The sequence below is a fragment of the Notamacropus eugenii genome, chromosome 2 (assembly GCF_028372415.1).
Source record: "Notamacropus eugenii isolate mMacEug1 chromosome 2, mMacEug1.pri_v2, whole genome shotgun sequence".
Classification (NCBI taxonomy): Eukaryota; Metazoa; Chordata; class Mammalia; order Diprotodontia; family Macropodidae; genus Notamacropus; species Notamacropus eugenii.
In genome coordinates, this window is record NC_092873.1 from 92,169,833 (window position 1) to 92,193,662 (window position 23,830).

The 23,830-nt window shown below is 44.2% G+C and overlaps 1 protein-coding gene and 1 long non-coding RNA gene across 6 annotated transcripts in view; one reads left to right on the forward strand and one right to left on the reverse strand.

Annotated features, from left to right (window-relative positions):
- Window positions 1-3,073: 3,073 nt before the first annotated feature.
- Window positions 3,074-23,830, reverse strand: part of LOC140525991 (uncharacterized) — a 75,403-nt gene continuing 54,646 nt past the window's right edge. Inside the window, exons 4-7 of one of the 2 annotated variants that reach the window (XR_011974183.1) lie at window positions 19,244-19,384; window positions 18,949-19,063; window positions 5,788-5,848; window positions 3,074-4,776 (exon numbers count right to left, since the gene is read on the reverse strand). This is a non-coding gene — a long non-coding RNA (uncharacterized lncRNA). Of the gene's footprint in view, window positions 4,777-5,787; window positions 5,849-15,086; window positions 19,064-19,243; window positions 19,385-23,830 lie in introns of those variants that run through there. The other variant, XR_011974186.1, reaches the window with a different exon arrangement.
- The window catches only part of SCUBE3 (signal peptide, CUB domain and EGF like domain containing 3), a 53,408-nt gene continuing 37,536 nt past the window's right edge, over window positions 7,959-23,830 (forward strand). For all 4 annotated transcript variants that reach the window (XM_072641839.1, XM_072641841.1, XM_072641840.1 and 1 more), the window contains exon 1: window positions 7,959-9,171. In XM_072641839.1, the coding sequence (XP_072497940.1) occupies window positions 9,087-9,171 (85 nt within the window). In that variant the 5' untranslated portion in view covers window positions 7,959-9,086. The remainder of the gene's footprint in view (window positions 9,172-23,830) is intronic.

Below are 23,830 nucleotides of genomic sequence, written 5' to 3' on the forward strand. Positions count from 1 at the left end.
TTTTTTTTAACCAAACAGGATCTAGTGACTTACGCAGGGTCACCCAGCTAATAAGTACCTGAAACTGGATTTGAACTCAGGAAGACAAGTCTTTCTGACTCCAACTCTGGCTCTCTATGCACTATGGTACCACCTAACAGTACTTATTATCTTTCTCTCTAAACCCACTTTCCCTGCTTCTGTTAAGATTAATACCACTCCTTCAATTCCCGGGTTCACAACCTAGGAGTTATCTTTAGCTCTTCACTCTTACCAATGCCCACATCCAAACAATTGCCAAATCTTAGCAATTCCATCTCCTGAAGAGTTTCTGTGCCCACTTCATTTTCTCTACTCACATTTCACCAATAGGTCTCATCCCTTTCTGCCTGGACTTTTGCAATAGCCTCTTAATTGGAATCCTTGAATAAGAGAAAAGGCATTTATTAAGTGTTTACTCCACACAAAGCATTATAAAAGTGCTGGGAAGTACAAACAGAGAAAATAGTCCTTTCTGTCAAGGAGCACACAGTCTAATGAGGAAGATAACCTATGTAGATTTTGGCTGAAAATCAGTTGGAAAGGCCCAGACAGTGGTCCTTAGGGTGCAGCAACAAGGCACATGATAATTCACCTTCTTCAGTGTTATTCCACTGATAAAAAAAAATTCTGTTTCTGAGATGGAACATTTGACCATGCCAAGAATTTGGGGGATAGGGTGAGAACTTCATTTTCCTGGTCTTCACTACTGGTGAAGGCTATAAAAGCAACAGATGATGCCAGGTCTCATCTCTTCAACTCAAGTATCTCCTCTCTCTAATCCATCCATCACATAGCTGCCAACTTGATATTTCTAAAACACAGATATGATCATGTCATGCCCCTGCTCAAAAAGCTCTAGCGGCTGGCTCCCTAATGCCCCGAGGACATGGCATTCTAACCTGAGCTCCACTAGACATTTCAGGAGATCCATGAACTTAGATGGGGAAAAAATGACATCTGTATTTTCACTAACCTTTGATTAGCATTATGCATTTCCTTCAATAATGAAATTTAATTCTAAGAAGAAGGTGACAAAGGGGTCCATGACACACACAAAAAGGGTTAAGCACTCTTGCTCTATACTTTTTTAACTTTATTTTTCTTGGGGTTTTTTGGGGGGCCTGTGTTTTCTATTGTAACATGGCTAATATGAGAATATATTTGCATGAGTTCACATGTATAATCAATATAAAACTGTTTGCCTTCTCAAGGTGTGGAAGGGGTGGAAGGGAGGGAGAGAATTTTTTTTTTAATGAATGTTAACTTTTTTACATGAAATTGGGGAATATTTAATGAAATAAATAAAAATATATTAAAAGAGAAAAAGAAAAAAGAACTGTTACTCTAGGATAATATACAAAGTTATCTGCCATTTAAAACCCTTTGAAATCAGGTTCTGGCCAATCTTTTCATACTGATCATACATCACTCCTCTCCACAAACTCAGTGAGATCCTACTTGCTAATCTCTATAAGTGACATCCCATTTCCCCTTCACTAACTATGCCTCAAGATGTCCCTGTATTCATGGAATGCTCCTCTTCCTCACCCTGACTCTTCAAGGGGCCTATCCTTATTCTTCTAGTTATTAGGGTCTCCCCTCCTCCAATTACTGGGTATGACTTTGTATATATCTTCACTGTAGCAAAGTGAATTGGGAGCTAGCTTTGGAATCAGAAAGCATTGGGTTTGAGTCCTGCTTCTGATAATTTGCTTGTGAGGGCAGCTGGCTGACTGATGCAGTGGATAGAGTGCTAGGCCTGGAGTCAGAAAGGCCTGAGTTCAAATTTGGCCTCAGACACTTATTAGCTCTATGACCCTGGGCAAGTCACTTAACCCTATTTGCCTCAATTTCCTCATCTGTAAAATGAGCTGGAGAAAGAAATGGCCAACGACTCCAATATCTTTTCCCAGAAAAACTCTAAACAGGGCAAATTCTTTGTGTACAAAGAATTGTACACAACTGAACAACAACAACTTGCTTTAACACATAATGGCTGTGGAAGTGCCCAAGCAACTAAGCTTATAAATTAAAGAGCATGTAGGAGGAAGGGAAGGGAGAAGGAAGCAAGTGTTTAATAAGTGCTTATAGTATGCTTTACAAATATCTTATTTGGTCCTCACAATGACCCTGAGTGGTAGACGCTATAGTAATTACTATTCCCATTTACAGTTGAGGAAACTAAGATTAAAGCATTTGTCCAGGGTCACATAGCTAGTAAGTGTCTGAGGTTGGATTTGAGCTCAGGTTTTCCTATGAGCTCAGTGTTCTATACACTGTGCTACCTAAGAGACTCTGATCGGCATTGGTAGAGGGTGTTTCCTCACTGAAAGAAGGTCTTCTCTATGTAGTGAAATCTTAGGTCTAATCCTAAAAACATTTTTTTAATTTATTAGTCTGGAAAATTGTTGTATCCAAGTTGTATTCAAGTTCCTTAGACGCAATGACTGTCTTACAAAAGTAAGTCTTAGTATCCCTAGCACCTAGGACAATGACTGGCACATAGTATGCACTTAATAAGTGTTTGCTAATTGACTGAATCTGTATGTGTATGTGTACTTACATGTGTGTATATGTGTATATATATGTTTACATATATGAACTGAGGGAGAGGGGCATGTGCTGCCTGAGATTTTGTCAATGTGTCCTCACAGGAAGGTGCAAGGGAGAGTGTTTAATCACTGCGGAAAAGGAACATTGTCATCGAGCAGCAGGAATAATAGTAGCCTTAGGGGTCAGAAGTCCTGGGTTCGAATCCCAGCTCTGCAATTTACTTGCTTGCCCTAGATAAATCACTTCATCTCTTTGCACCTCTGTTTCCTCTGCCACACAGGAATCCTCTGCATGAATTATCTACCAGACAGGGCTTTAGAGAGGAAGGCACTTCATAAGCCTTAAAGACTAACAGAAAAAGTGAGCCATTATAAAGTGGTTCTACTACCTGCCAGGCTGCTTGGCCTCTCAGGCCTCTTCCTCAGCCTCTGTCTCTGCCTAAAGCATACACACACACACACACACACACACACACACACACACACACACACACACACACAGTAGACAGGAACAGTGTGCTGGAATGTGTGGAATCTGGGGAACATACTCGGTTGGAATGTGTGACAGACATAACCTGTTGAGGGTGGGAGGAGCCAGTCTCTACCGTACTCAAGCCCACAAGCATCAATGTTCAACCTCTAGCAAGGTAGCTCCTTCCAAAGAGTTTGTGATACATTTACCATTAAATAATAATAACTAGAACGTATACAATTCTTTAAGTTTTGAAAAACACTTCTCTATGTATTAACTCATTTGATCCTCACAACTCTGAAAAGTAGGTGCCATTGTAACTCCTACTTTAATGATGGAAAAACTGAGGTTTAGAGAGGCTAAGTGATAATTTCCAAAAAAATTTAAATTAAATTAAGGGGTAAGAAAGAGGGATCACTGGGAGAAGGGGGACTGCAGGGAGAGAGTGGGGTAAATTATCTCACATAAAAGAGGTGGGGAAAAAAGGAGATTTTTAGTGGAGGGGAAGATGGGGAAAGGATGGCAGACAACACTTGAATTAAACTTGAGGAATTGGCTCAAAGTGGGAATAACCTTGAGAAATTAAGTGATTTCCCCATGGTCACACAGTTAGAAAGTGTCTGAGGCAGGATTCAAATTCAGGTCTTCCTGACTCCAAGTTCAGAGTTCTATTCAATTTTCCATCTAGTTGCCTCTATTATTATTAGATTATTTTTATGAAGTTATCAGTTATTATTGTTAAAGTTGAGAATTATTATTACAGAGGGACAAAGGATCATTGATTCATAGGATTTAGACTTGAAAGGGACCATGCAGCCCACCAAGTCCAGCATTCTCATTTTAAAGTTAGGTAATCTGAACCCCTAAAAGAGACATGACTTGTTCTAAGTAGCAGAATTTCAAGTGAGGGGGATCCCAGGGTCATCTAGTTCAACCTGTACCTGACTAAGAATCTACTCTGTAAGACTCAAAACTAGGTCGGGAAAAGAGATTTGACCAAGGCCAAAGATGGCAGAGAGGGTGGGTCCCTGATTGTAAATAGAGCTACAGGTTTGTGACCATCTAGCTGAGTCCTTCCTAGTTATCCCTAGTGAGGTACAGGACCTGGGTCAGATCATACTTAGTAACCACACATTTTTATATAATGAAGCTGGGTTAAATGCATAATAAGGACAGCCTTAAAATGAAAAAGAAGCTATTAAGAAAAGACAAAATGCAACCTGAGAGACAAGTTAGGAAGGGATGGGGCAGCACCATTTGGTTTTGCCTTGTTGACTGTGATTGAATTTGGATTCATTCCAATTGAAATGGTACATTTGATTTGTATTCATAGGAACTGGATTCAAATCCATCTTGGGTAAATTGCTTCCATTTTCTGAGTTTCATTTTTCTCCCCTATAAAACAAAGAGGTTGAACTAGATGGTCCCTAGGGTCTCTTCTAACTTCAAAACTTGCAATCTTATGAGTCCATGTATAGGGGACTTAGATGGTTTTTAACACCAAATGATGGAGCTTCCTCCTCCCAGCTGGCTGCCTCTGGAAATCATTGCTGAACTCTGGCCAACAGCCTGCTACTGAAATAGTGGGGGTGGGGGTAAGGGGGATAGAAAGAGGGAGAGAAAAGAGTAGACCCTGAAACAATCACACATCCGCATTCAAATACCTGAGGGTGCCTGCTAGGACAATCTGGCATTTACTCCTTACAGATCCTAAGCTCATCTTCAGATGTGCTGCATCCTCATCATATTCCCAAATAGAGGTGTATCACAGTGATCCAGAGATAGGGAGAAAGGAGAAACAGGAGGGAAAAAAAGGCAAGATGAGAAAGGGGAGAACATAGCAACAATCCTGTAAAAATCAATGAGAAATAGCTACACAAAGTTTTTCATAGCAGCACTAATGTAATAACAGAAAACTAAATCAATAATGTGTCCAAGAACTGTGAATGGCGAAATGAATTGTGGTAAATCAGCATAATTGGACATGACTATATTATTGAGAATTATTAATATTAAGAATACAAAGAAATATGGGGGGACATATGTGAAATGATGCAGAGAAAAGCAGACCCAAAAGACATATACATGTACACTCCCTATGTAAAGGAAGAGAACGTCCAATAGGAACCACAAAGTTCACACTAAATGTAATAGACAATCCATTGGTGCTACCTTGTGAAAGTTCATGCGGGTTGAATTCTTTGTTTCTTTGATCAATCCCTCGTAAATAACAGTAACAGAAAGGTACTGTGGCATGTACAACCACTTTTACACATTGTTTTGTTTAATGGCTTTCAGGGTTTAGGGTTTGTTTGGTTTTCTTTTATTTTCTCTGGCTGTTTTTATTAAAATTCAATTACATAAAATTTGCCACTGCTATTTCCAAACCCCCAGCAGCTGGAGAGAAAAGAGATGATTTGGGAAAGAGCTGAAATTCCTTCTCTTTAGAATGAGACAGCGAGGACAGATTTAGAGAGAGGTCTCTCTCTCTGCATGTGGCCATATGCACATGGTTACACAGTGCAGCTGTGCTATTGTGTTACATTCTATGATCATAGAAACCTTGTGCACATTTATTAAGCTCCTACTGTATGCAAGGCACTGGGGACATAAAGAGAAAAACAAAATAATCCTTCCCTCAATGCACTTATATATAGTCAAGAGCTTAGTGTAGGAGCTCTTTCTAGTCCCTCCCCTCACCAACCTATGGCAAAATTTCAAAGTAGGTAAAGTTTTTATTACCTTCCTTCCTCACCCTTCCCCTTCTTCCAGTTCTGAAATCCTGTGATCCTGTGGTTTTGGCCTGAAGGATCAAAAAAAACTTCAGATTTGAGTTCCAGCTCCATTATTTATTAGCTGAGTTACTTTGAGCAAGTCCTTTCACCAAAATCTAAGCCTATTTTCTTATCTATGAAATGGGGATCACAACGAATACATTACCAACTTCCCAAGATTTTTGTAAGGGAAGTAAACTCTTTGTACACTGGGAAATGCCATAGACATATGAGCTAGTAAATTATATGTGGGCTATTGTAAACCTGGCCATGCCCCATTCCTACCGAAAAGAGCCAAGCCAACTCCCCCTTTTTCATTTGACCTCTAGCGACCAGTACTACAGAATATCTGCTTCAGAAAAGCCCCAGAGTCCCCGGCATCTTTCCTGTCAGAGCATCACCTGAACCAACTCCAAAAGTGTAAAGAGGAAGCTCATCCCTTCATCCCACCCACCCCTTTACCCTAAATCTAGAGATCAGACCAGGTCTGTGTCTGGCTTTCTGTGCCCCCCACATGGATAGCGTGCAGTTGGCAACCTATGCGTTTTGTTTTTTGTTTTTTCTTTTTACAACTCTCTCTCATTTGGGGCAGAAAGGGATGGCAAGTTTGCTCATGTCCCACAGCCCTACAAACATAATTGGTGGCGGCAGCCGAAGTTGTGGAGAGGGGAGGGGTTTGTGGCTGGAATGGAAGAGGGAGGGAATTATAGAATCTTGAAGCTAGAAGAGACTTCAGAATCATAAACGTAACCTCCTCATTTTACAATGGAGGAAACTGAGGCTCACACTTTGCCCAAGGTAATATAATTAGGTTCTAGTCCCAACTCTTCCACTAAGTCTTCTGCCTCATGGTCCAGTATTCTTTCCTCTATAGGATAGCTCACTCTTGAGCCCTAAAATCAAAGCAAGCTTCTCTCTCCTCCCTACCTTTGGCTGGGAAGGAGGCTGACTTGGAAAACCCACCCATCACACTCAGTCCCTAGCTCAAGTCAAAGGTCCAGACCTACTGATGTAGTCAAGCAGGGTTAGGAGGGTAAGGGGCCTAGACATTGCCGGGAAGAAACAGTCACTTTCTCCCCTCCTTGGACACTGGGGATTGGGTACCGTAGGGATTGTTTTAAATTACCACATACAAAGAGACTATCTAAATCAGTCTCTTTTCTGCCTGGAACTGGCAACAGAGGAAGACTGGCTCCTTAGACCCTGGTTTGGAAGGTCATTTTTTTTTTCAAGCCTTTCTCCTAAGGCTTTTTTTTTTTAAGTCTTTTCCTTCTCCCTTCTCTTGAAGTTAGAGGGAAAAAGGCAGAAGAGGTAGACTGGGTCAGAAGGATAAATGGAGGCTGTTGTTTATTATAAACTCTGTCCTCTTTTTAAAACTCTTACCACCACTCCTAAATTCCCAAAAAGTAATAGAAGAGAAGGTGAAGCACGGATAAAGTTCTTTCTGTCTAGAACTGGGCACTCAAGTCAGTTTCAGGAAGAAGTCTGCAGAAGGTCATGTGCAAATGGTTGTATGCACCCTGGTAGTGCATTTGCATGAGTATGAGTTCATGGGTCTGTGTATCGTCGTAACAATAACAACAAAACTTTTATAGATCTATTTGCAGTGTTTATATGTTAGTCTATGCTGAGAGTTTGGTGAGTGTGGCTATATGGTCATGGGTTTTAAAAACAGTTAAGGAGAGCTGGTGACCTTTAAAAGTGTGGAAGGTTTTCTCCTATCCTGCATCAATGACTCAGTTTGTAAGTGGACCCAACCCTGCCAGTGAAAACTAGGTACTGAAAACGATGGAACCAAGCCCTAAGAGTCACAAGGGGTATTGTTTGAGAACAAAGTTTCAGGCATTCAGGAATACCTAGGTACTGCCTTGGTATGTTTATAAACCTTAATGCACTATATGAATGTGAGTTATTCTTGTTACTGCGGCTGCTATCCTTCGGGTATGTGTGTATACATGAATATATGTGCACCTTTGTGCATCTGCATACGTACCTGTACCCGCAAACATAAACACCTATCTTTTTGTGTCTTTGTGTATGCACGGGTACAGCAACCTGTACATGTGGGTGCAAATGTCTCTCCCTGCAAATATCTCTAAGTACATAAGCCTCTGCTCTGGTTTCATGAACTGTGATCCCCCTCTTTGGAGGGCCAGGAGAGGAGGAGAGCAAGAGCCCAGCACTGTTTGGTCTGGAGCTGAGCGGAGTTTGCATTGATCCATTGATTGTACATGGTCTCTTGCCTGACCTCCCTGCTCCCGGGGAAGCCGTCTCCATGGAGACTGGGCCCGCTCCCCCAGCGGTGGATTGTAAATTCCTGCAGGCAGCAGCAGAGCAGACTGGGGAGGGGGCCGAGGGAGCCCAGGCAGGGGAACAACTACCGAGCCAAGGCCCCATTTGAAAGAAAAAGAAGAAAAAGGAGGGGGAGGAGGAGGAGGAAGAAGAAGAGAAAGGGGCAAAAAAGAGGAGACAGAAAGAGAAGAAAGGAGGAAGAGGAGAAGAGGAAAGAGTGGGAGAGGAGGGGGAAGCGGGAGGCGAAGGAGAAGTAGACGAAGCAAAGAAAGGCAGAGGCAAAGATACTCAGAGGTTCCCAGAAACGCTGAGAAGGAGCGAGCGAGGAAGAAAGAGAGGCAGAAGGGCGTGTTTCTTGTCTTTGCCTTTCCCCTCCCCTTTCTCAGGTCCCTCACTCAGGCTCTGCACTCGGGGCTGCTGCTTTCTGGGCGAAACTGGGAATTGGGTGGGATTATAAAAAGGAGCCGTCGCTGCCGCGAGCCCCAGCCCCAGCCCCAGCCCCAGCCACAGCTCCGGCCCCAGCGAGGGCGGGCTGCAGTTCCCCATTCCGTCAGCAGCTCCGGGTGCCCTTCGCCTTCTCTCTGCCTCTCTTTCTCCAGCCGCCTTCCCGGGAATCCCAGCAGCATCAGAAGCTTCCAGCGGAGCAGCCGCTGCTGCCCGCATCCTCGCGAGCCCATACCCACAGACAGCAGACACACAACACACACTCGGACACATTCACACACACACACACACACACACACACACACACACACACACACTCGCGATCGCGCACACACAAACACGCACACACTCGCGCCCCTGCTCCGGGCCGGAGCTTCGCCCCCCGCCCTCCCTTCCCTCCCCTCCCCCTCGCCCTCGCCCTCCCCTGCCGGCCCATAGCAGTGTGCGGGAGCCAGGCTGGTTTCCGTCCTCCCAGAGGTCTCGGAGACCCTGCCTGCTCTCCCCTTCCCTCCCCTCGGATAGGCTCGGGCCATGGGGTTGGGGAGCGTCTCTGGACTCTGCCTGCTCCTCGTTCTCGTCCACGCTCGCGTCTCTCAGCAAAGTAAAGCCAGCCAAGGTAAGAGGACGCTCTGTCTGGCCCCACTTCCCCATCATCTGGGCCAAGGCGCCCAGAACCTGGGCCAGGGTGGCGGGGCTGGCTGCCCTTCCCTCGGTCTCTGAGAGTCGCTGATCGGGAGACTGGAACTTTCCCGGGGTCTGGAAGATGGGGTTTGTGGGGAGGAGCAAGAGGCTAGTGAAGAGCCCTGTCGGATGTGCTGGGCAGGTGTGTTGTGTACGTGCTGCTGCTGTCAGACTAGAGACCTTAGTTTCCTCTAATAGCTAGTCTGGGTCGGGGAGCCTACACGTGCACCAATGTGGTACTATCCCCAAAGGGTGAAAACTGAAACGTAGGAAATAGGCACAGTAGAGTTTGTAAGGGACAGGGACCAACGTAGAATCTTAGATTTGGGGAACTGGAAGAGAACCACTAAGGCTTTTCTCTAGAACCATTCTCTTGCTTTATGGGCTGGAGGGGCCTCCAAGAATTTGAGAAAAAGAGAAGTAAAAAGAGAGAGGAGAGAGAGAGAGAGAGAGAGAGAGAGAGAGAGAGAGAGAGAGAGAGAGAGAGAGAGAGAGAGTCGTTGCCTGTTTTCCTAAACATCCTCAAAAACTTAAACTATGGTCCGAACAGTCTAAGAGAAATCAAACTTTTCAACCATACCATATTTTCCCCATGCATGGTCAGTTAGACAGCATTTCAAGGCTGCTGTCTTATCAGCTGAAAAGTGTTTAAAGAACAATAGGAGACTTTATAGAAAAATCAGCCAGTTCCTCAACTCAGGACAGGGGGCTGAAAGGGAGAAGAAAAATCTTTGTGATGCCGGCTCCAAGAAGAATGTTGAGTTTCAGTCTCTTTCGAGGGGAAATCTCTTTCGTCCTGTATGGCTTTCATTTCTTATCATAATATTTATTTATTAAGGCCTCGGGTTTCCAATTCCATTTAAATCCAGGTCAGAATTTCATTGAAATAACAAAGTAAAATTCCAGTCTTGGGAGCTCTGACAGATCCCTCTAGGAATTAGAGACAGAGGGGCAAGAAAGGCCTCCAGCCCCCAAACCTGGAGCCCCCTGGCTTATCCTTTCTCAGCTCTCCAGGCTGAGCAGCTCCATCGGTGCAGCAGCCACTCTGGCCTGAGGACAGTTCTTCCCAAGACATCCCTCCCCTCCCCCATCTCCATGTCCTCCTGGGTGTGAGGGGGGTGGGGTAGGGGGTTGAAGTTGGAGGAAAAGAAAACACCTCCAGGCTAGGGTTTGAACTGGAGTGGTAACTCTACCTTGCTACTCTGGGGCCCGACTGGAGTAGCCCAGGGAAGGTGAAAGGGGAAAGTTGAACTTGAAAGTTAGGGAAGCCTGTATGTCTGGGAGTGTCTGCTGTGTGTCTCGGAGCCCTGAGTAACTTCAATTTTAACCTGAATCTGATGTGTGTTATGAATATGAGTGGGGGAGGGGGAATTAAGATGAGGGGAAAGTCTTTTAAGTATGAGGTAGAGTACACTTATTGAAAAGGACAAATTCCCACCAAACTGAACAGAAAAGGTTGGAACATTCAGCTCAGCTCTTCCCCCCTCCTCTAGCTAGCTTCACAAAATACTACCCATTCATGAAAGAGTAACCCCCTCCCTGAAGATCTGCAGCTGTCAGATTACCAGTACTCCCCTCCCACCACCACCTCACACACCCCATCCTAACTCCCAACCACCTTCTCTCGAATTCTTGCTCCCCAATTCTTGCTCCTTGGCAGCCACCACAGCCACCACCATAGCCGTCTCCCAGCTTGGAAGCAACCCCTCTCCCCACTATGGATTTGCTTGCGTTTTCATAAACAAAGCTGGCTTTTGTAGTGCGTGCTGACTTACTCATAACATGGAATTAGCAGGGGAGTTTAGTCTGAAGGAAGGAACAGATTTCATGCAATAATCTAGAGACAAGATAAGGGCCTCTTTCAAGTTGGAGCCAGTGTCTGATGTGGACCAATGCCTGGGGGATGGGGGGGGGGGAGGAAGAATGAGTGGGGTGCAGCATATCCTCAGGGTTTACACTGACAGATGGTCCAGATGGAAACCACTGGATGGGGCAGGTGTCACCAAGGGCCTTGGGAGCTTCCCCAGATCTCCAGGGTTGGAAGGATTCAATCCCTCACCCCACCCCACCCCCATACCACTTAAAAGATTTCATTCATTCATTCAGCAAATCTTAACTAAGCACTAATGATGTACAGGAGAGTTACTCTACTAGGTGCTTTGAAGGATCCACAAATGTGAAGGATACTATTTTGTCCTCAAAGAGATACAGTTTCAAAGATAGTTTCCATCTCCAGGACTCTGGGTGATTGACTTTTCACACTGCTCAGGAGCTGACACTTTTCTTGAGGTAGTTTGGGGTTCCTGGAGCTTCTACTTTGTCCCTGATCTTTGAGTCTAGCACCCAGGAGCTGGGAGTTCTAGTGAAGTGGGATTGGCTTCACTAATTAGTTCCCCGGCAGCCTTTGACAGCCCCTCAATTTCTACTACCTTGGACAGGAAGCTCTCAGAACTGAGCCCAGCTTGCACAGATGTATTTAATAGCAGGTTTCCTAAACTTGGGGGTGCAGGTGTTGGGGGGGGTGGTCCTCTGGGCTTTATTTCTGTAGGGCAGATGCTTGCAGGAGAACAGAGCTGATAAAACCTACAGGCTAGGGGAATGTAAGCAGAACCAATCTGTGTAGTATGATTTGGGAGGGGCCGTTGAGAGTATCTCTCCCACTGAGGTACCACCAGTGCCTGAAACTCTATTATTAGTGGCTTATCCCTTTGGGTTAAGTATTGTTCAAGTCTTGGTCCTCTTTTAGGATGCAAATACCCCCTGGGAGGAGTAGCATATTAAGTCACTAACACTTTAGTCTAAATTAGTTTGTCATTCCCTTTCCTCCTTTCAGCTCTGCTGCTGAGAACACTGGGAAGCCTAGGGACTACGGGGAGTGGGAGTGGGGGGGGGGGGATGTAAAGGGGGAGAAAGGGATCAGAAAGTTGTTAGAACCAAAAGGGGAGGTTGGTAGAGCTCAAGATAAATTTTGCCTGCTTCACAATTTTGCCAAGGCTGGTCTTCCTAGCTAGCTATGAGTTTGTGGTTTTTGGGGTTTTTTTTTAATGAAAAAGATCAGACTGGGAGTCAGAAGACTTGGGTTCTAGTCCTGGCCATGTTATTAATTAATAACTTAATTATTAACTAATTATTATTAATAATTAATAATGGGAATCACTCCTATTCTTTTGACCTGAGTTCTCCCATCTCCACAATGGGGACCATAGTGGGGGTTAGGGGGACTGCAGGGGGCAGAGATAGACTAAATGACCTAGAAGGTCCTTTCCAGCCCTATTATTCCATGACTGTTATTCGTCATCGGTGTGTTTTAGTGTGTTTGAGTGAATATGGGTGTATGAAGTGTGAGTGCAAATAAATACAAGGCATGTGAACGTATGTGAACAAGTGAGTGGCCACATAGTGGATGCATACTAGTGCAAACGTGAACGCATGTTGAGTATGTGGTTTTGAGTGTTTTCAAGTGTATGTGTATGTATTTTAAGTAGGCTGACTGGATAACTGAGATAATTGTTAACTTAAAAGCATTAATTTGCTTGGGGGGGGGGGGTGCAGTTAAAAAGACATAATCCTTCTGTAAGGCTCAGGTTACAGCTGAATGAAAAGGTCTCCTGGCCTCCTGAGAAAGCTCCTCCCCTGACGCTGCCGGCTCTGGTTCCACAGGATTAGAGTTTACCTTGTTGTTTTTTTCTCCTTATTATCGGTAGGCTTTTGATAAGGTATTTAATGCTTTCACGAGACAAGTCTTTGGGACCTCGAAAGAGGCCACTTTTCGAGGAAGTGTTCAAACAGTGTCTCTCTGTCTCTGTGTGTCTCTATGTGTGTCTCTCCAGTCTCTGTCTGGGTCTATGTGTATGTGTCTCTTTCTCTCCCCCACCCCTCTCTCCCTCTTTAATGTGGCTGTTTCCTCTCCTCCCTGCTTCACTCAGCTCCTGTGGCTGGGCCTTACAGTGAGGGGACTGTTCCTCCCACCCCTCCCTCTGAAATATGAAATGAAAACCATAACTATGTCAGCAAGTAAGGGTGGCCTCAAGGACAGCTGATTTCTAAGTGTTTATGCCCCCGTGGGGCCAGGATGGAAGGAGGGAAGCACCCATAATGAAATATTCCTAGAGTCCAGTCTATGGGCATGGAGGTTGCTGGGATCCCCAACTCTAGACTCTCAACTTACCCAAATCCCTTCATTTCCCTGAGTGCCATCTGCAGGACAGTCTGCTAAGGGAAAGGTTAGGCCTCCAACATCAAGATTCAATTTTATTTCAGTTCAACCAGTATTAAGCATCTAAGTGGAAGACTCTTGTTAGGCCCTTCCTACTTTGTCCCACTATTCACTATTCTCCAAAGGACCCCTCTCCCCCGTATCCACTTGTGGCTTGGAGTTTGCTGAGGGTCAGTTTTTCTCCTCCCCTCCCCCACTCTCCATCCAGTTGGACCAGGGGAGCCATTTCCTTTTCTGACTCCAACCCCTATGATTTCTTCTTGATCCTCAAACAAGCAGCTCCCAAGGCTGGGCCTCTTGGGGATATCGCCAGGCTTATGGCTGCTTAGGAGCTCTCAACACGGATAGGGATGCTTTCTTGTAAGTTCTTGTGTGTTTAAGGGATGGGTAGGAATTTGAGGCAGGAAGAGAATATTTTTTAAAAAGACACCTCTCCACCAGGGATGGAAGGACAGTTTCTTGGAAATTCTTGAGGGGTTCCCTTGAGTCTCTGCCCTCTCGGTGATAATCCCTGGGGAGTGAGGGTTGGGGGAAGGGTGGGGAGAGGTAAAGCAAGGATGGTCTAGGAAGGTTCTCTCAATTTCTTCCTGGCCCCCTCCCCACCTGCATAGTTGAGTAAAAGGAGAAAACTCAGAGGCCTGAGTTTTCTCAGTCCTCATCAGAGGGCTCGAAGTCAGAATGCTCTAAAGGTAGAGAAGGAAAGTTATCCGCAAGCCCCAAACAAGGGCTGTTTTCGAAGCATTTAGGGATCTGAGTGCATGAGAACCGGTTTTGGTTGCAAGCGAGTGCAGCTGGGACCTGTTGTAAAAAGAGAGGGCCGTGTTTGTGAGGTTGGGAATGTGAGGTGTGTGCTCGTCAGGGCGTGTGTGTGAACGTGCGTGTGCATGTGTGTTCAAAGTGTTAGGGGGTGAGAAGAAAAAGGAAGTACAGCAGTATGAGTTTTGTTTCATCTGAAAAAGCAAGGAAGTAGAATGGTTAGCTTCAGTGCTGAAAACCAAAAGGGAAGGAGGTTTGAAGTCCCTTTGAGAATAGTGTTGGATAATCTCCTGCCTGATCCTCACCCCCAGGCATGGGCTATGTCCCTCTTTTCTATGTCCTTCTTTCCTCCCCTCCCTTAGTACTTCAAAAACAGAACTTATGAGAAAGATCTCCTTTAAAATTGAGAGTTCTTGAGCAGCTAGTGAGGATGATGATGCCCCCAAGAGACCTAAAACTGCTTCTGTAATAATAACAAAAATGACAGTGAAAATAATGACTCAAATGTGCTTTAAAATTTTCAAATAACTTTCCCCCACAACCCTGGAGGTGAGTAGCATAATTATCACTACGTCCATTTTACAGATGTGGAAACTGAGGCCTCGAAAGAGGTTGCCTAAGGTCACATAGCCAGTAAATGGCAGAGCCAGGACCCTAAGCCCAATTCTCTTGATCTGTCTTCCTACTCTACCACAATTCCTTTCAAGAATTCTCTCATCAAGAATTCTGAGGCTTTGGAATCAGAGAGAAGAAAAAAAAAACGGCTAATAACCTCCTAGAACTGGAGAAGAAACAGATCATCAGAAACCTCAGGCCAACACACTGTAGGAATGTGGGGGGGGGGGGGGAAGGAGAAGGAGGTGGATGGACATCATGAATAGACGACAAAGCATTTATTATGTGCATACTACGTGCCCAATACTGTGCTAAGCCCTGGCGAGACCGCTCCTACTCTCAAGGAGCTCATGTTCTAACAAGGGGAGACAGCCTATAGGGAGGGATTCATCTGGGAAACAGTGGGTACGGCCAAACTTTCCCTTCCTTCTTTTGACTCTGCCTCACCAGATTAACCCTTTTCCCAGCTGACCTCCCTCCCCCTCATCCTGGCTATCCAGATGGCATTCAGAACTGCTGCTAAAGCAAGTTTGGTTTGGGTAAATCCAGAGGATGGAGATGGAGCCTTCTATGGGAAACTGGAAGTTCTTTTCATAACTAGTCTAAATCTTTCTTGCTGCTGTGTGAAAGGATGGTAGAAGTTTGAATTTATTGTCAAGGTTCCCTAACTTTCTTTTCCCACCACTGAACGTAAACCAATCCAATGCATGCACGTGTGCTTATATACATTCACACATAAACACGAACACCTATACATATAATCTCTCTCTCTCCCTCCCTCCCTTTCTCTTTCTCCTTGTCTTTCTTCCTCCCTCCCTTTCTTTCTTCTTCCTTTCATCCCTTCCTCCTTCTCTTCCTCTTCTCTCTCCCTTCCTCTTTCTCTCCCTCTTTTTCTCTCTCCCTTTCTTCTTCCCTTCTATCTCTCCATCTCTTCCTCTCCTCCATCTCTCTTTCCCTTTCTCTTTCTCTCTCCCTTTCCCCCTCCCTATTTCTTTCTTCTTTCCTCCCTCTCTCCAGAAATCAGAAATCCTACCTGACTTTTCTTTGTATTTGATGGCATTTGTTATTAAATCTGACTCACTTGTATATGCCTCCTCCTCACCCTGGGTCCTCCCCCATCCCAACTACCTAATAATACTCATTATTTCCTAATGCCCACAGCTTCCTATTGAAAAGACTCTTTTAAACATTTTTTCTTATGTCTTCATTTCCTTCCTTCCTTTTTCTTTCTTTCTTTCTTCCTTTCTTTCTTGTGGGATTAGAAAATAGAAATGAAATACATGGGCCCTGGAAGCTGAACAGGATTCAGAGCAGGACTCTTCAGCATGGATAATTAGAGGATGGGTCCCTGAGTGCAGAGCCCACACTAAGCCCCAGGCCAAACCTTTAAGCAGTGTTATGTCAGTATTGCCTTTCCATTCTCCTCACTCCCTGCTGTTTGCCTTTTTGTGTGGCTGCTGACTTCTGCTTGGCATTCGAGGCCCTTCACAACCTGGCACTATTCTGGCTTTCCAATGTTATTTCAGATTTCTCTCTTCGAAACACCACACTCTAGTTAAACTGGATTATTTTCTGTCCCCCTTTTTTGTATGCCTTTCTTCATGCCCTTTCCTTTAAGTTTCTTTCCTTCTCTTCTCCTTCCAAGTTCCTACAACTCAAATGCCACCTCCTCCAGGAAGCTCTCTTTGATCCTTCCTGTCAATAAAGATTCACACACACTCCCCCCACCTCATACACCCTCCAGGACCTCATGGAGCACTTGGTTCTGCACCTTTCTGATGTACTTATCCTGTAACATTGTGTGTCATGGTTATCACTGTAGACTCATTATCTCCTACTAGACTATAAGCTTCATGAGAGGAGGCTCTCCCTACCCCAACCCCTAACAGATTGTCACTATTCACTTAATTCATCTGTATTGAATTGAACTGACTTCACAAACTGGCATGAGGTTAGGGATCTCAGAATAGCCCCAGTGCCTTTACTTTAAACCTGGACTAAACTAAAACCAGGGCCATAGAAACGTGAGTTTGGGGGCTTTGGCCATAAGAGTTATCCTTCAGGATACCCAGACCTCAGAACTCTTTGGTCTCCAGAGACCTATGGAGACACGTTGAAGAAAGGACTAGAGAAGGGGAGCTGGCTTAGTGGGTAAGCCACGTAAACGAAGAGCCTGACTGGGGAACCTGGACAGCAAGGTCCTCGGATGGGGGTGGACTGGCCGTTTATGTGTATTAGGTTTGGGGAGAGGGGGAGTCCAAGGGTCCCTAGGGAACAGGTTTACAAAGAGGACGTTTTTACAAGTTTCTAATTATATTTATTTGGAGTTTTCCTCCAGTGGTTTGAAGCTGTTAACAGCAGGAACCTGCATCTCTGGTGTTTGTTTTTGTTTCTAACCAGCTGGCTGGCCCCGGCAGAGGGAGCCAAGAGAAGAAGGCACCTGCCCATAGCCACAGTGCCCGGCCTTCTGGTCACCCCAGTGCGCCCCCACTGCCAGCTCCCTGCTTTTCCTTTACTCCAACTCACCCCTCTGGATCAGCCATCTCATTGCTCCCTGCTGCCTACACACACACACACACACACACACACACACACACACACACACACACACACATGCACACGTACATGCACACATACATATACACACACACACATGCGCACACACACACACAGAGTGAATATTCTCATATTCATCACTTTTGATGCCCACTGTTCAATTTTCATTGAGCATTATCCTTGTGGTACATTGCAATTCATTTCATTTCATTTCATTTCAATTCAGTACAATGCAAATCAATTCCGAGGATAATGTGAACCTCTACAGATAAGGACTATAATCATTGGTAAAACAGTTAATTATGTTTCCCTTGCCTACCACACAGACTTGGAGTAGTAATGATAACATATTGCTATTGAGTTTAAGGTTTACAAAGCAATTTCCTTACAACAGTTGAGGTAAGTAGTGGGACAATTACTATCATCATTCTCCTGGGACCCAGGGTGGGGAGAGTGACTTCCCTAAAGTCAGACAGCCAAGGCGAAGTAGAATCTCTGTTTTCCTCCTCATCCAGTATTTTTCCACTACATTATGGTTAAAACCTATCAGGGGCTATAAATAGATAAATATTATTATATAATGCTACCTAGGTCTATTAATATGTCAAATGTGGAAGGACCTTTTGTTTTCTTGGAAGGGAAATTATTTATTTCTTCTGTATGGAGGGAAAGGAGGCCTAGTGATAGGGTATCACTAGAGTAAAAATAGGGTAAAATCACTTGGATAAAACCCTAGTAATGGGGCTACCATCTCTGAAATTCTCCTTTCCTTCTACCCTAGTCTTTCTCTACTCTTCACCCCTGCTCCTGCCCTATACTTGAGGCACTCCCTCAAGTATCAGCCTAAAACCTCCTGGAGCTAGCTCACTAAAGACAGAGCTCTCCTGGGAATATGGTATAAGGATAATGGTTTGGGATCAGTTCCTTTCATCCATGTCCTAGATTAGGTTGCTCCCATTGCCCTGTTTTCCTGGGCGGCTTTTTGGATATAAAGTCAGGATGGATGTTTATGAAAACAAGAGCATCTGTACTTTCAGAGACTTTTAGTATCCTGAAAAGGGCTTGAGTTGATAAGTCTCGGCTTGTACTGAGTTTGAATGAATTATAGGATCACAGAATCTTGGATTTGGAAGGGAATTCGGTGGCCATCTAGTTGGATGCCCTCTGCAAAATACCCAGCAAGCACTCATCTAGCCTTTGCCCTAAGATCTCCAGTGAGGGAGATCATCAGCATCCCAAGAAGATCCACTGTGGGGTCTCTCTGTTTGTCAGGAGGACTCTTGGTTATACCAAAGAGCATTTTGCCTCTTGACAACTTGCTCATTGCTCCCAGTTCTGCCTCTTAGTGCAAGTAGGACAAGTGTAGCACCTCTTTTATGTGATACCCTTTCAGGTATTTACTTATCATAGGATCATAGATCTAGAGCTTATTTTACAGATGAGGAAACTGAGGCACAGGGGGTTTCAGTGACTTGCCCAAGATCACACAAGTGGTAAGCATCAGGGGTAGGATTTAGACCCCCATTCTCTGACTCCAGAGTCTGTACTCTTACTACAAAGATAGCTCACCTTACTTATTCAGTTCTTTCAACCATTTCTCATCCAGCAGGAACTCAAAATCTTCATCACCCTCCCTTGGGAACTCCTCAGTATGAATGCCCTTCCTAAAACATGACACCTAGAACTGAACACAACAGTTCACATGTGATCTGACCGGCTTTTGGTTTTCTACTTTGAAATTATTTTCCTATGGGGAAGCAGCATGAGGAACAAGCATAATTCTGGCTGAGGAAAAGGGAATTGGCTTCTTTGTGAGGTCGCACGCCACTCACTAGAGGAGTTCAGGCAGGGGCTGGATACTCACCTGTCATGGGTAATGTGAAGAGAATGCTTATGCTGGGACCTCAGGTCCCTTTCTTTCAGTCCAGGGTTTTTCTTTTAGTTCTTCCATTCATACACAGATAAATTTTTCTCTGCTTCTTCTGGATCTCACGTTTTGGTACCCCTTAAATAGAAATAATTTTCTTAAACCTTTCCTTCCCCTAAAGAGGCTACGAAGACACAAATGTGAATGAATAAATCCATGATTTTTTAAAATGTATTCTGTGCCAGGTACTGTGCTGAGCAGATATAGATACAAGCAAGACAATCTCTAACCTCAAGGAGTTGGCATTCCAGGGGAAAATAACGCATATTGGGCAACAATGGACAGAAAAGAATGTTTTAAAGAGGGAAGTCAGAAAGAACAGAGGTTGGAGTCATAGGGAAATTGATTGATGTCAGCTTCAAGGGAATGGTGATATTGATTGGTTATTGTTCTCAGTAATGAGAAAAGTATGAAGAAGAGCTAACTTGTCAGCAGCTGAGTGCCACAGACATCTCATCTCATCCCCCTTTCATGCAGCAGGATTTATTGACCACCTTGTAGTCAACTCAACAATCATTTATTAAGTGCTTACTATATGCAAAGCAATTGTCCTCAAGAAACTTATATTCTGTTGGGGAGACTGTAACCTATGTATAAATAGGTAGGGAGTTAAGGGGGCAAAAGGGAAAGGGACCAGTCAAAGTGCTTTCAGAATGTTTGAGAAAATGCCCTGAGAGAGGTGACTAAAGGATTATAAAGAAGTATAAAGATCTGTCTGCCCTTGAGGAGCTGGTTGGGTAGACCTAAGTTCACCACAATTTAAGACAACAATATGAGACATGATACATAGCAGTCAGTAATTAAATGGAAGCCAAGTAAGCCCTATAAGAGTTCTGAAAAGGCAGAAGCCAATGATGACCAAAATGTTTTGGGAAGGCTTTATTTTGGGGAAAAGACCTGAGCTAAGTCTGGAGAGATAGTATGGTATATATGAGAGTTAGAAGACCAGGGTTTGAAGGGCTTGAATCCTGGCTGTGACATTTAGGTGACCCTGAGGAGGTCCTTAATCCTCTGTTTACAAATAAGGATAACATTTTATTTTCTGTTGTTCAGTTTTTTTCCATCATATTTGACTCTTCCTAACCCCATTTGGAGTTTTCTTGGCAAAGATACTGGAGTCGTTTGCTATTTCCTTCTCCAGCTCATTTTACAGATGAGAAAACTGAGGCAAACCAGGTTAAGTTACTTACCCAGGGTCACACAGCTAGGAAATGTCTGAGGCTGGATTTTAACTCTGGGCCTCTTGACTCCAGGGCTGACGCTCTATCCACTGCACTACTACCTGGTTGCCCCAACATTGCATTTTCTACTTCACAGAATTGTTGTAAAGAAAGTGCTTTGTAAACCTTCCTTTGCCAATGTAAATATTAATTGTTATTAAAGGATAAGGAGGCTGCAGAATGGTGGAAAGAGAGGGGGAAGAGATTGCCAAGGAAAGAAGAATAAGACATGAATAGTGTGTACATAGGCACTTGATAACCAATTGCTGAGTGAGGTCAGTAGGCTGGCCTGGCTAGAGCAGAGGATTCTTATGCTGGAGTAGGAAATGGTGACAAGCCTTAAAAACCAGGCTATTGTCTGACCCACTTAGTCATTACCTCAAGAAAGTCCAAGTCCCCAACTTTCCAACTGGTGACTGGGCCAGGCTTGGAAGACATGGGGGTGGGCTCCACCTAGGGGTGTTTGCCTTACCTGCAGCTTTTTTCCTTTAGTCATGGTCCCAGATGAATCCTGTAATATGCACTACACATGTGTTAAGCAGACAAAATTGTGAGATGGATGAAGGATTTTGGTGCTCTCCCACATCTCATTTCTGCCATCTTCTCCGCTCTTGTATTACCCACCCTATACCAGCTCCATGCTGCCCTGAACATTCCACTATAGGGCTTCCCTCAGGCCGGTCTTCCCTAGGCAGCACCTTATGCCTGAATGTCAACAAAACTTAACTGCCCTGTGCTCCACTGTATCCTTGGAAAATTCCTTAATTAAAGTTTTCATCAAAATATCACTTCTTTCAAGAGGCCTTTCCTGATTCCCCAAGTTATTACCCTCTGTCCCCCTATGACTTTATATTTATTTTGGGTAGAGCCTATATTTACATATCTGTGAATAGGTTCTATCCCTCCAATAGGAACTCCTTGGAGTCAAGAATTAGCTCTCTTTTGAATTTTTACCCATAATTCCTAGCACATTTGTTGTGGTGGTGCTTCAGTTGTTTCAGTCGCATCGCTCTTCATGACCCCCTTTGGGTATTTCTTGGCAATGATACTGGAGTGGTTTGTCATTTCCTTCTCCATTTCATTTGACAGATGAGTAACTGAGGCAAACAGAGTTAAGCAACTTGCCTAGGGTCACATGGCTAGTCAGAGAACTCAGAAAGATAAGTCTTCCTGACTCCAGGACCAACACTCTTATCCACTGCTCCACCTTACACCTAAAGCATAGTAGGTTCTTAATAAATGATTATTGATTGATAAATTGATTCACACTATAGTGATAGTGAATAAGAAAGGCTTAAAAATGTGCTAACCCTCTCAGAGGCACCTACACTTGAACTTATTCCCAGTAATAACAACGCCTTAAACTCAAATGACTGGTTCCAGAATGGGAGTTCAGGCATGTGGCCTCCTGGTGGTAGAGATATTTTTTGGCAAAGGATTATGCATCGTTTCCAAATTCTCATCATAAAAGTGGAGTCTACTAGGTTGCGCAGTAAAGAATACAGAAGAAAAGTTCTCACAAGGCCCAGCTGGTGGACTAGCTGCCCTATGTTCTATCAACTGGAGCCGGATCCAGGAATGTGCTTTGGGCATCACTAGAATTTCCCAAATCAAAACTAGAAAAAAATAAATAAACAAATAAATCCAGCAGTTACACAACATCAGTAAGAAGGAAGTGGCTCCTCGTGTAAAATAGAAGCACAGTCAGCAAAAGTAGACATGTGAATGCTATGTAGCATCTATCCTCCCTGAGCTCCTCTTACTCGACTCCCTTTCTCCATTTAATAACTTCAGCAGCTACCACTTTCGCACTAGCCTTCTGGGTACAAAGGAGGATCACAGAGGAATGTAAGATGCTGTATCTACCCTCCAGACTCCCAGAATGTGTTTGGGGATAGAATGGAGGCAACATCTTGTAGTGACTGGAAAAAGCACTGAATTTGATGTCAGAAGACCTGGGTTCTGGCGTCAGCCCTTCCACTCACTGGCCTTGGAACCTTGGCCAACTCATTCTGACCTCAGTTTTCACATGTGCAAAGAAAAGTGTTGGACTAACGATGATGATCAATGAAGATTCCTTGTAGCTCTAAAATACTACAAAGTTATGATTGTTTTTTACATACAGTGAGAACCAAGTCAGTCCAGTTCAACTGTGTCTGACTCTTTGTGACCCCACTTGGGGTTTTCTTGGCAAAGATACTAGAGTGCTTTGCTATTTCCTTCTTCAGCTTATTGTACAGATGATGAAACTGAGGCAAACTGTGACTTGCCCAGGGTCACATAGCTAGTGTGTGAGGCCAAATTTGAACTCAGGAAGATGAGTGTTCCTGACTCCAGGCCTGGCACTCTATCCACTGCACCACTTAACTTCGGATAGGGACAAAATAGTGATATAATAATGCATGACAGCATGTAGTAATTGGCATAGTGAGTACTGAAAAGAAAACTATATAGGAAGTCAGAGAAGGGGGGAGATCAGCAGGGAAAGGACTGCTAAATGGGTACAACACACTTTTAAGAACACTTTCTCCACACTTTCTTAAGCCTAGGCAGTTGATGAAAAGATAAATCAAGTCCTAATCTCTGAGGTATAAATTCTCACACTGAAATTTTAAAGTGGACTTCAAAAGGCAGTACAAGCTAGCTACAGGCTGGGGCAGTCCAGTGAGGTCACTCCCCTGCTCAGTAAGCTCCAGTGACTCCTCATTGCCCCAAGAATCAAATGCACATTCTTCTGTTTGGCATTTAAAGTCCCTTACCACCTGATTCCAACTTACCTTTCTAGACTTTTGCTACACATTACTCCTTTTCACACTCTGTAAGTTCCAGTCAGCAAGGTGGTACAGTGGATAGAGTGTCAGGCCTGGAGTCAGGAGGACCTAAGTTCAAATCCTGCCTCAGATACTTTGTGACCTGTTTGCCTCAGTTTCCTCATCTGGAAAAGGAAATGGCAAACCACTCCAGTGTCTTTGCCAAGAAAACCCCAAATGTAGTCATGAAAAGTTGGAAATGACTGAACAAGAACAGATTTCAGAGAAGATGGGAGAGGAAAGCACTGCCAGACTAGATGTGTTTTGCAGGTTGGTGCTGTGTGACATCCTTTGAATAACACTGAATAGACAGTTGTCTATTTCATTTATGCCTAGAACAAGCCCTAGGAAGGATAAAGCAGAAGATTATTGATCTCCTTATAGTGCAGGGGTGCTGCGTTGTGTTGAGAGAGAGAGGGCTCTTCATTCTAATCATAGTTACTTACTGGAAGCAAAAGCTGTGCTGATTGTGGCAGTATAAAGGAAAAATGTAT